The 12,115-nt window shown below is 39.4% G+C and overlaps 1 protein-coding gene across 6 annotated transcripts in view; it reads right to left on the bottom strand.

Annotated features, from left to right (window-relative positions):
* Positions 1-1,084: 1,084 nt before the first annotated feature.
* Positions 1,085-12,115, bottom strand: part of LOC117434568 (C-Jun-amino-terminal kinase-interacting protein 1-like) — a 38,245-nt gene continuing 27,214 nt past the window's right edge. For all 6 annotated transcript variants that reach the window (XM_034057134.3, XM_034057137.3, XM_059003173.1 and 3 more), the window contains 10 exons: positions 9,056-9,137; positions 7,420-8,277; positions 5,766-5,841; positions 4,906-5,078; positions 4,516-4,625; positions 4,012-4,131; positions 3,285-3,338; positions 2,978-3,048; positions 2,307-2,405; positions 1,085-1,883 (listed from right to left, as the gene is read on the bottom strand). In XM_034057134.3, the coding sequence (XP_033913025.3) occupies positions 1,811-1,883; positions 2,307-2,405; positions 2,978-3,048; positions 3,285-3,338; positions 4,012-4,131; positions 4,516-4,625; positions 4,906-5,078; positions 5,766-5,841; positions 7,420-8,277; positions 9,056-9,137 (1,716 nt within the window). In that variant the 3' untranslated portion in view covers positions 1,085-1,810. The remainder of the gene's footprint in view (positions 1,884-2,306; positions 2,406-2,977; positions 3,049-3,284; positions 3,339-4,011; positions 4,132-4,515; positions 4,626-4,905; positions 5,079-5,765; positions 5,842-7,419; positions 8,278-9,055; positions 9,138-12,115) is intronic.

Genomic DNA, 12,115 nt, shown 5'->3' with positions numbered 1-12,115 from the left:
CTTCAAAGAGCTCAGCTCACAAAAACAATGTTTCACTGAAATGAAGACAGTACAAAATAATTGCTGCTTTGAAATGTTTAAAGAAAGCAAAATTGCACGCTTCATAAACCAAAAAAATAATTTCACACACAACTTGTTATTTGTATATGGTATGTTCACTCAGGGTCTGTAGTTTTAAAAGCAAACATTGCATTTTAAAAAATTACTTTAGACTCCTTCATTTTTGTACAAGGTCATCTTAAAAATCCCCCAGAATAGGACAATTAACTCCACTAATCAAGGCTGTGTTATAAAACAGCAAAATATACTGCTAACATGCTAACAGTTGGTACAGTTATAATTTCTTCGATTGGTTTGAAAGTCTAGTTGAGTTGAGTAATCACAAAGCATTAGCACATCAGTACATTCATTAAATTGACCTGCTTTTATTGGCACATGCATGCTTTGTCTCACTGTGTCACATGTTGACCCCTGTAATAATCGCAGAACAGATTTAGTGAGGAGCCGCAGACACACTGGAAGCACAGCACACACAAAGGATTTCAACATCTGCAGAACCTCAACCTGTCTCGTCAAAGGCAATGAGCATTGACACGGGTCATTGTGTTGAAATCACCCGGTGCTTATTTCATGTGTCAAAGTTATGGCAAAGCCGTAACAGGGCTTTAATACCTGGCTATAACACAAAACATGGTACAGATCCAGAGTCCTGCAGAGTTTTAAGGTACATTTCAAACAATTCCTGATTCTGTTAACTGTTCCATACTCAGGCTTGTTATGAGCGTATTTAAATGTCCACAGAAACCACTTGCATGATAATATATACAAATGCCAAGTATAGCCTTTATTTGTAATCCTCCAAATGTCTATGAAGAGCTCAGTCATCTTGATTAAACAGCTGAGCCGGATGGACAGAGTAAGGACTGGCTTCCCGTTCCTTCCATGTCCTTATGTGAACATGCCTGAGGGGTGGATTCAATTAAAACTCCAAACAGCCCCTGAATATGCAAAACTGTAATGTAAACATACAGCAAGCCCTTAATAGAATTCAAATATATAACCCCCCCCCCCCCCCCCACCCCCACCCCCCCCGGAAACTGACTGATTGCCACCAACTGAAATAAATAGGCAAATAAATGTCAATCCAGATCTATATACTTCAAAGGCAAATAAATGAACAGACTTTCTTTCTTTGAATCCTCTTTCTATTTATTTTAAAAACTGAAATGGCTGCTATGGCAGTGCAGCCTGATGCTCACTCCAGTCCCTTCACTGTGTGCAGACTGTGTGATAGAATGACACTGTCGTTTTCTTTTACCAAAGCGTTCAATAAAAAAGGGCTGTTACATCACGGGTAGACATCTGTCATTTTTTTGAAAATGTTCCTGTAATCTATGTAGTGCATATTTTAGATTTCACAAATAGAACAGGTTACAGCCTTAATGTTTCCGTAAAAATCGGTGATATCCCATTTATCAAGGTAATTTAAACAAATAAAAATAGTCTGTACTGCCTTCAAATCTATGTCCTATTATTATAAATCTACGTAAAAGATTACAGTAGGTCAGTCTGCCTTGTATCAAATGTTCTGCTTTAGCATTCTATACCCTTTAAAAGGAACAGTTACATATCTAGTATGGGAATAATCAGTTATTAATTACTGCATTTATTGTTGTTTTTTTATTAACAAAAATTTCTTCAAGAAAAAAAACAGATGTCTTTTTTTGTTTTTGTTATATATATCTCCTTCATGCAACATGTTATGATACACAAATATTGTACAAGGAGCAGTTTCCAGGCAGGACTGTCTCTATTCCAAGTAAATGTCTTCTGTTGGACACGTGTACTCCACATATTCCTTGTAGAACTGCTGGAATGCTCTCCTGTGGAAAATAAAATGAAGGAATCTTTAATAAGATTAAATGGAACCTACAGCTCTGGCGAAAAGTTTAGCATTACCCTAGAATTTTAGGATTGAGACATCATGTTAGCCTCCTGAAATGTCAAATATTTGGCAGTTTTTCGTTAAGTATATGGAAAACTATAAAGCGGTATGTAATTCAACATGTTAACGTAACGTTATTCAGCAGGTTTCATTCCACTTTATGAAGCAAAATTAGATACAATTCTGTAGGGTGATGCTAAGCTTTTTGGCCACAGCTGTACAGTAATGTGTGAAATGAAGTAAGTCAGGAATATGTCCTGCCTTGCTTTCTGAAACCATATATAGCAAATATATGCAAATACCAAGTGGGTCAGAATCACCGGATAAATCAGAACGCTGTCGCTCCTTCACCAATACATACCCTACTGACTCTGCAATCGGTTTAGTCGAGTCTTCAGAGACAAAAACATGACAGGCAAATCTGTGATCTGCTGGATGTTTGGTTATAAAGCCAAAGTATCTAGAAGAAAAAAAAGATTACAGTTTTTATACACAGGGGAGAGACGCTTCCTTCGGAGTCCCCTTTGCACAGCCAGCTACACTTCTACCAGGTCAGCCACTCAGGGACTCCAAAAAGATTACAGTTTTAACATAACTAGAAATGTGTAGACACTAAAAATTAGCACCGTATTTATGTATATCGGTACACTTGCACAGAAAGTTTAATACAATTTGCATAAGCGGTTCTCAATATCTGAGCCAAGTGAGAAAAAAAGTAGAAGCAAGTAGATGTGACCTAAAAACGGTACGTGAAACAATTCCTTTTAACAAATGTCCAAGCAAAGTGACTTCAAATTCAAAGTAAACATTCCCAAGATTTTTGCTTGCTGTTTTTCACTTTGATGTTGTCAGGAAACGACATGCTGGTCTTAACTTCTATCGATAGCCTGGCACAGAGCAGCAAGGACTGGGTTGGTTTGGGGAAGGTTGTTTCTACGCTTCCTCTCAGGGGAAACATGGTGGAACTCTGGGGTGTCTGGGTTAGGAGCCCAGAAGCACAGTACACAGCCGAGGTAGGTTCACATCACTCACTTGTGGTTCTTTGGATGGTATCCACAGAAGGAGATATTCTTCAGCTGAAAGAAGTGACTACACTGGTTACCCTATTGAAAACAAACAAACAAAAAGATACCATTTAAAAAAAAAATTAGTTTATACATTGCTCAAGTAAGGCACTGGAGGAGAGCTTAACCTTCATAAAGTAATTCTGTAAGCCTGAACACACTTCTGAATTATATGTTGATTTTAGGAGATTAGATTGTCCACTCGGGGTTGAGACCACTACACTCATTTCACCTGTATCCAAACTTTCAAAAATATGAAATGGCATTTAACTCACCCCAGACTTCAAGGCAAACATTCTCCCCAGCTTTCTCCCAGAACAAGTAAACTCCTAGGGTAAGACAGAAATATTAAATAGCAAATAACAAATGTAGCATATACTAAACTAGTAAAAAAAAACATAAGGTAAGGATTTGAGAAAATACTACAAGCAATGCAGCACACTGACTAGTATTTATGGATATGATCTAATAGCTGCAAATTAAAAAAAAAAAAAATCCCAATTTTTTTTTCTTTTTTTTTTACAGTACACAATTTCATTATATGCAACTAAATGGGTTTTGTTGTTTTAATAAAGAAATGGCATATAGGGAGTACAACTGTCTACTTTAAAGGTCATAGGGCATTCCCTGAAGATTCTGTGGTTGATGTCATCGTTGACCGAAGATTAAATATCTCAGCACCTAGCAGTCCAGGCACTGTATAAACACCGGTCTCTGAAAGACGCTGCTGTGCGCTCTGCAACAACTTATTACATCTCAAGCAGCAGAGCCAAGCACTGTCCAATAGGTGGCAGCATTCTCAAACTCAAAAATGATTTATTTTAAATATAATGATGCTCCTCCATGCAGTCTGATTGTCTGTTACATTGCACACATGTTACTGATTTTCAAAGACTGTTCCTTTTGGGATATTTGTTTGTTACACTGTATAAATATAGAGAAGGTAAAGTGCATTATAAAAGATTGATCGATTGATAGATAAATAGTTTAAGTGTAACTTACCCTTTGATATTCACTGTAATCATCTGGTTGTACCACTATTTTAATTCCCTTCATATTAATCTCTAAAATACAGCTGGACGTGGGGTTGAATTGCACAGTCGCCCTCCTGTTGGTAGCAATCTGAAATGAAGCACAGTGCAGAAAAGGACATGTCTTTGTTTAGCTGCAAGCACATGAAATGCACAACACAGAATATACTGCATAAAGATAAGGCACAGTACCATTGTGTGACTGAACACCATGCTGCTTAAACTAATGCAGAGCTGAAGCACCTTAATCCAAATCAGATCCTCATTATAGTAATGTTTCTGCTCATCTTGGTCTGGGTTGTATTTGCAACCAAGACTCAAACACCTTTGAATAGTTTTATTTTTTCCAGAGGTGTATCTATCTCTATGTGATGACTGTGTCACAAACAACATATAATGGTGGTATAAATGATACATGAAGAACCTGCCTTTCTGGTTCACTCCCTGTTTCTTGCACTCCTGGGAATGGGATTACCTTTTGCATAGCCAGGCAGAGCACGTCGTTCCCTTTGTGATACGGAACTTGCACGGAACCAAGGAATTTTACCCGGAATTTGTCCACCCATTCGCTATTCTTCTCTGTTTCTGGTAAAAGAAAGAGAAACTGAGTAAGAAGCTGCTACATTGAATTCCTTAAGCCATCCAAAAAAACATAAGCAGGAAGCACAGATAATATCTAACAGATAAAGACTCCCTCACAGCCTACTTGTGAAAAGCTGGAAATACTTCATTGGTTATAAAATTGGAGTTGTTAGTTCAGTTTCAAAGCCTTACACTGTGAAAGGCTCCTTATCCACTGTGCTAGTTTTGAAAATAAGCAAACAGAAAGACAGACCCCGCCACCCCTATTCTCTGCCTGGGGTACCTTTAAAGCGCTCTGGCTCCTTGGTGACCTCGATGGCGTAGTAAGCAGGGAAGACGCCCCTCAGCCCTGTCCTCATGTTGTAGGCCTCGTACCAGTAATCATCAGCCTGCACCTCCACCAGGAGAGGATCGTCCACCTCCAGCTCCAACTCATCAACGTGCCGCGGGACGAACCTGACCAGCGAGCACATTATGAGTGACATATATATATATAGAGAGAGAGAGAGAGAGAGAGAGAGAGAGAGAGAGAGGGGAGGGGAGGGGGGAGAGAGAGATACTGTGCATCAAAAGAAACTTAATACTATTATAACATATTTCTTTTCGAAAAAAATAAGGTATATAAATGATGGACTTTGACGAAATGCTGTTGGTTTATTTTTAATCATTCGATCATTCATCCTTGACCATGACACGCTTAATCACCTAATTAGTGAGACAGTTGATTGGACACTGAATATGGAGTGATTTCTGCTGTTGAATTGCAAGCTTGAATAAAAGAAAAAGAAAATCACAGAAAAAAAACCAATATGCCATGTCTGTCAAGAGAGCAGCGCCTTCGTGCAATCAGCATATTGGATGCTGGACTCGCCGTCTTGGGTGCTCACAGACAGCAATTTCAAACCTGGCGACAGGCCACAAACTGGGAGACTTAGACTGCCCTTTATCCAAATGGTAAACTTTTTCTATGTTCATAGGGCAATTGGTATGAAAAAACCCAAATGACATCAGGTGTTAAATGATATCATTTACAGGCACCACACACCTTCACGTCCATTACACAGCACAAAACATACCCATCTGTATGTTATTTAGAAACAATGAATAGCCTTTCTCCAGGCAAGAGCATTTCCTTTGACCTACCTGAACACTGCCCGATGAGTCTGCTCCCTCTCCTCTCCATTAATTACACAGGAGAACAATCCAAATGATTCAGCACCTAAACACATAGAAGCCCTTTTTTCAAAATATAAATAACATTGGCAGTTCCAAGAGGTTAAATATATATATATATATATATATATATATATATATATATATATATATATATATATATATATATATATATATCCATGTTATAGCTAGTGAATTCCTCTGGTATTGTCAGGTACATTTCCTATGCATTGATTACATTTATATTTTTAAAGATCCATCTTCAAATGAGGTTACTTGATGTACATGTATATTTCTGCAACACTTTATATGGGCTCAGTGACAGATGTCATACAGTATTTCCTTGCCAAAGAACAGCTTTTACACTATAATAAATCACTAGTGCTGTATGCCAGTCCTGCTGGCAGCTAACTGTCTGAACACTGCTGACTGTCACCTGTTCACAAAAATACATTGCCTGGTTTACTGAGCACATTTCTGGTGGCTTTGAACATTGTACTTATCAAATAAGAAGATCTTTCAGAACACACACTTCTTAGGGATTCTGTGGTAATAGGTATGGTGATCTACTGGCACTCCAACACATCCTGGAGAGGATAGAGTTCAAACCAGTGCATTAGCATGTCCGGGAAAGACATGGAAACAGTCCTGCTCCAGGTTTGTAAGGTGCACGGTTGTGTTGGAAGAGGCTGGGACAAGTTACTTAAGTGTGTGTTGTCAAGAAAGATTCAGCATGCATCCATTAAGAATTAGACCAAATCCAAACCAAGAAGACCATGGCCAAACAATTAAGGATCAAGCCACTCATTCACATCTTGAAAGATGCAGGACAGAGCACAGTAAATATTAGGGGTTATACAGTACTACACACACGAAGACACATTTATCAAACACACCAGATACACAGATCATAACCACAACACAATGTGCTGTTAGACAAGTCAGATAAGAATCCCATGGTACTTGTCACAAACTGCAGTAGAGTTAACCCCGGCACCCAGGACAAATCTCCCTCTGACATGACACTCCTCTCTAGCCTTGGGTCAGTGCTGCTTAGGAAATGCCACCCTGCTCAAATAGCCATCCATTTAGATCTTCAACAAATACGTTTCCCTTTGAAATGATTTCAATCGTTTTCACGTTTTTTACATAGAACAATATTACCAGGATTATGCAAAGACAGGGATTCAAACAAGTGGTGTACAGCTCTGCATAAGGACCACATTTAGCAGTTCTGTACGAAGACCAGTCTTTAAAATGCAGACATAGGAATACAGGAATGTGTAGCAATGGTTACACATGTCATTCATGAACATTAGATGTTAGTCCAATAACCCCCAAGATAGCAGTCCTCCTTTCTAAACACATATCACATAACTTCTCCGAACATGTTAGCCCCTGGGATTTTTAAAGCTTGCTGTGAGAACTAATTAACTTTAACCTCTGGGAACGGCATGTCCTAGTTGGAAAACAGCAAAACATTGGCATCTGAAGAATATATTTTCTAGACTGATACATTCAATGCCCAGATTTTCACTTTGCTGTTGTCTGTACCACTTAACTTTTTCTTTGGTTATTTTCACAAACCTTCGTATCTTCTAATGAATGCTGGAAACGCACTTACTTGAGGAGCTGGACCTGCCATGCATGAACACGTTGAGGAACTTTCGTGAGAAGGGGAGGTCAGTTTCTGGGGTGGAGTCCTGAGAGACGCACGCAGAGTCTCGCTTCAGCGCGTCCTCCTCGTAGTCTTCGCCGATGGCTGACTCGTAAGGCGAGGAGACACAGTTGTCATAGACCGTGGCTGAGTCGCTGTCGTCGCTGTATCTGGAATAGCACTGCTTCAAACTGACCAGCTCCAGCTGCATGTTCTCATCCACCACCAAGGTGTATTTGACGGAATCGTATGAGAGGCCACTAGCCTCAGAGCTGACAGAAGTCCGCGGGACGCCGGAGGCTGCTTGAAAAGCGCTGCCCCCGTGGTCTGTGTTTCGAGCTACACTCATCTTGTCTAAGGCTGAGGTGGTGGTGTAAACCTCATCCTCCTCACTAATGGAAGGGTTTGTCCGGTTGGGTAAGGACTGGTAATGTGTCGTGTCTATATCAGAGCTTATGGACATGCGGTTTTCACTGGACTGGGACAGGAAAGGCTTGTCGTGCTCTAAAGAGTCAGAGTTTTTCTGCACCGGGGTCAAATAGATTTCCTCTGTGGCTTCGAACTGCACATCAGTGTGGTAGCGGATGCGGTCCTTGTGGCCCTCGGGCTGGCCCTTGCTGTGTTGTTGTTGTTGTTGTTGCAGTCCTCCCGTGGCTGTGGGTTTGTCGTGCAGTTTGGACCGCGTTCCCCCGCTGCCTTGGGTGGAGGAGGTGTGGCGGCATGGGGCGTCTGTAGAGGTGCCTCTGTCTTTGGTCTGGGTTGTGCTGTGTTGGACTTTATCCTCGTCACTTAGGCAGATGTGGTCATGGGTCGGCGTCAGCTCTCCTGCCACAAACAAACAAAGCATTACTACTGAATATAAACGGTGACATCAAAAGCAAAGGATGACAAAAACAAAATGTGGCCTATTGAAATTAGAAACACCAGTCATTTTGTACAGATTCTGCTTAATGTTTTAAAAGTCATAAACCCATTACACACAGTTTACATTAAAAAATATATATATTTTTTTTAAATCACAGGAGATTGTACAGATTTGATATTTTTAATTGCCATAATCAGTCATTCAGAAACCAGATAAATGGGTTCCTTGAAATTCACAGTTGAAGTCTATATTTTCATAATGTTTAAAACCTCCTATATTTTCATAATGTTTAAAACTTGGGAACTGGTCATTTTTGAAAAGAAAAAAAAAACATTTCACATTGTTCCATCTTTAAACAGCTGTCCAATATGGCTGCCTAACATGGCTGACAGCTTCTTGTTGTTTATGCGTCCTTTTATTAAATAGATTACACAAGAACAATATCCTCTGAATCAAAATCAAGCGGCCTCAATGCAGCAGTCCTGAGATGATGGTGTTGTTATGCTGGGCACCTGTTAACAGCAGCAGACACTGCCAGGAGTGAATGTCTGTTGCAGCACAATCCATGGGAGACGGTTCCAATGCATTTCAGTTCCGCCCAGTGAACATGCAGCAGCGGGGGCCCCTGTGGCTATTGAGGACTTGGCATCACTAATGCAAAGCTGCACAGAAGCTCTACAAAAACACAGCAGGTGGTGTAATCTGATAAAGTTTTGAAACCAGGAAACTTTGACTCACCTGTTTTTAAGGGGGAAGATGAACGAGAGACCTTTTCCTGCCAGCTGTACTTCTTACCAAACGAGTTGTTGTTTAGCGTGTCCTGTGATCCAATAAAAAAAAACACAGCTTTTATTCTGCTGAATATAAAAGAGAGCGCCGAACAATTCAGCCTCTTTGTTCCCAGCCTCAGGATTAATTTAAAGGGACGGGAGTCCCTTTTACAGCTAAAAAATAAATAAAAAAAACAGGAATGTTTACTTGTGCTTCTGCATGAAAAGCCAATAAGATATATATATATATATATATATATATATATATTTTTTTTTACAATTTATTAACTAAACATAACCAAGCAGTGACTAGATGCATGCGTTTAATGCAGTTTTTTTTTGTTTTTGTTTAAATATTGGTTATTACCTTATACTGTACTCAAAGAGGGCCATTCTAGTCCAGGTTTTTTCCAACTGTATCTTAAATTAGCATTTTAATTCCCTACGCCTTTTATCGCTATTTTGTTTTTCTAATGCAGTGTTTACAACCAGTTTAGATCCTCTAGTATTCTATTTTATTTTATTTTTATTTCTTAGCAGATCAGACTCTGCACATCAGACTCTATACACAGAATCAGCCCAACTGGGGTACTAACAACAAGACAACTCCCCTTGATGCTGGCATGCAGCTTCACAAAAAATGTTTTAAAAAAATATACCACAGCTGACAAGGGCTGAAGGTGCACACAGGTAAACTTGCTGTGCAATCCCTTCAGCAGTGGCCAGACTGCGATTCTCTTAGCTGATTAAACTAAGTTCATGTGTCTGTATGCTATGTTCTTCTACAACAGACTCTGCTGTAAAAATGAACTGAACCAGCACTGATTTCAATAGTCTGAACAATTATGAGAGTCTCTGGGAATGTAAGAACGAATAGTAAAATATATCAGTAGTGCTTGGGGACTTTCATTAGATCATACCGGAGATGCATCCTCAAGAATAAATACACTGCTATTTATTTAAACTGCATGCTCCAAGGTAACAAGGAACTGACTAAAACGCCTGCTCTAGTTCCAGAGCCTGGACAAGAACCCCACAGAACATGCACAGGATCATCTAGTCAATACAGGAGTTCCCGCCCTGGCAATCTGCAGAAACTGAAGGATGTCTTCCTGGGCTCCTGGCAAAATCTCACCATGCACTTTGACATACGCCAGCCTGGTACTAAGCTCTGCATGTTACCCTTTTCTATTCCTATCCCTCTTACAGCAGACAAAGCAACACAATGTTATGGCTTCGCTGTTCAGAATATTTTGACAGTTGTATGATTTTATTCCCTCATAAGGAAGCGAGTGGAATTTAGTAAATCTGTTAAGTAGATATTTCAGTGCTTTGTTGTGTTAGATTCGATTAAAGTTTTTACCACACACATTGCTGACACACACACACACCTTGAAGGACAAAATCCACATGCCATGCAAATGTAAATCTGCTTTCTCACCTTGCTGTGCTTCTTATGCCTTTACACACTCAATCCATTCACACGCCTTTTTTTAAATCTGCGACTTGGCTTGTTAAGGAATAATCTCTTTGATAGACTGACCCTTTCTCTTGTCTTTAAATACCAGCACTACAAGTCAAAGGGTCTACATAAGAGAAGTGTTCGGGGATTATATTAGACTTCCATAAGCAGACACTGGTTCTTCAATGAATGCATAAAGGTACTCGTGGCACTGTTTCCTTCGTGAATGCAACATATTGTTCTATTCGCTGACTCACTAAGATGGTGCAGCTGTCAGATGCAGTGTGTTGCTGTGGCAACCACTACTGCATCAATGATGTTGGAAGAGAGACGACGGGAAAGGGGTGCCATTCATAAAAATGGATTTACCGGTAATTAATTCTACACCACAAGTGTCAGTTACACATGGGTGTGCCCCAGAGTCTTGATGCAGTTCAGGACCCAACCCAAGGTCAGTAATGTAATTTACTAGATGTCATTAAACAAGAAGTGTGCTACCGTTTAAAGGACCATAAATTGGGAGATTTGGGTTTTGAGTGTTACAATAAAAAATGTAGTATTTTATTTAATTAGGCAATAGCACCAGAGATTATGGACAGGCTTGGCAAATAATTACTGTCAAAAAAACACTGCCATTATGGATTCTGTCCCCCTGTCGGTGAGATGAGATGAGGTTATAAACTCTAAAACCATGAATGCAGACGAGCCCGGCTCTTTTGCATTGGGGTTAAGATACGTGCTTGCAGTTACATTTGCAACCTTGTGGTTTTAAGATTTCTCGCTTTTGTAATATTCCCGTTGTATTGGATATTCACTGATCTGTAGTGCCATCACTGTGGATTTGCTCTTAAAAAATGTTTCTCTTTAAATGTTATCTCAAGAAGAAGCAGACATGCAATTCTCCTTTTTGCTCAACCTCTATTTTGTACATTGCTGACATCCATCTATCTATCTGTGTTGTAAAAAAAATGAGTGTCATTGTCATCCATCTCAGCCTCTTTTTTTTTTAAATATCACAGCACATAATAGGTCCACTGACACATTACAGAAGTACATTTGACAGGGTTAAGATTATGGATTAGAAAGAAGATTATTTTCAGATTAACAACAACAAACTTGCTGATCTGGATATTATGATGTAACAATATGCCATGTGTTATGCTAATCCCATAGTCACTCCTGTGGTCTTTCCCTGGTTTATTGTGCTAATCCAGACTTGCTACGCTCCATCAGAAACACAGCCTAGTCACAGTGTCTGTGGAACTGGAGCACTGCGGTAATCCTGTATGGAACAGAGGGTCAGTAAACATCACGGCAAATTTTACCTTTTTATGAGCAGTTACTGGTTACCACAGTAACCCTGCCAATATTAATTTCTCACAGTAATTTTTATTTTATTTATTTTTTTATTAGAAATCTATGTACTTATAGAAGAATTGCACTTATTTTAGGGGTGCATGTTGTAAATGTAACACATTTCTAATAATATACAATTGAGATTGCCCTCATTTCTTAAAAATCATTTAGTCCAGATCTGCAATTCTTTTCTCTTGGCTTTAAATGAAT

The sequence above is a fragment of the Acipenser ruthenus genome, chromosome 28 (genome assembly GCF_902713425.1).
Source record: "Acipenser ruthenus chromosome 28, fAciRut3.2 maternal haplotype, whole genome shotgun sequence".
NCBI lineage: Eukaryota > Metazoa > Chordata > Actinopteri > Acipenseriformes > Acipenseridae > Acipenser > Acipenser ruthenus.
The sequence above is the reverse complement of the archived record's forward strand: the minus strand, read 5'-3'. Positions and strand labels throughout refer to the sequence as shown.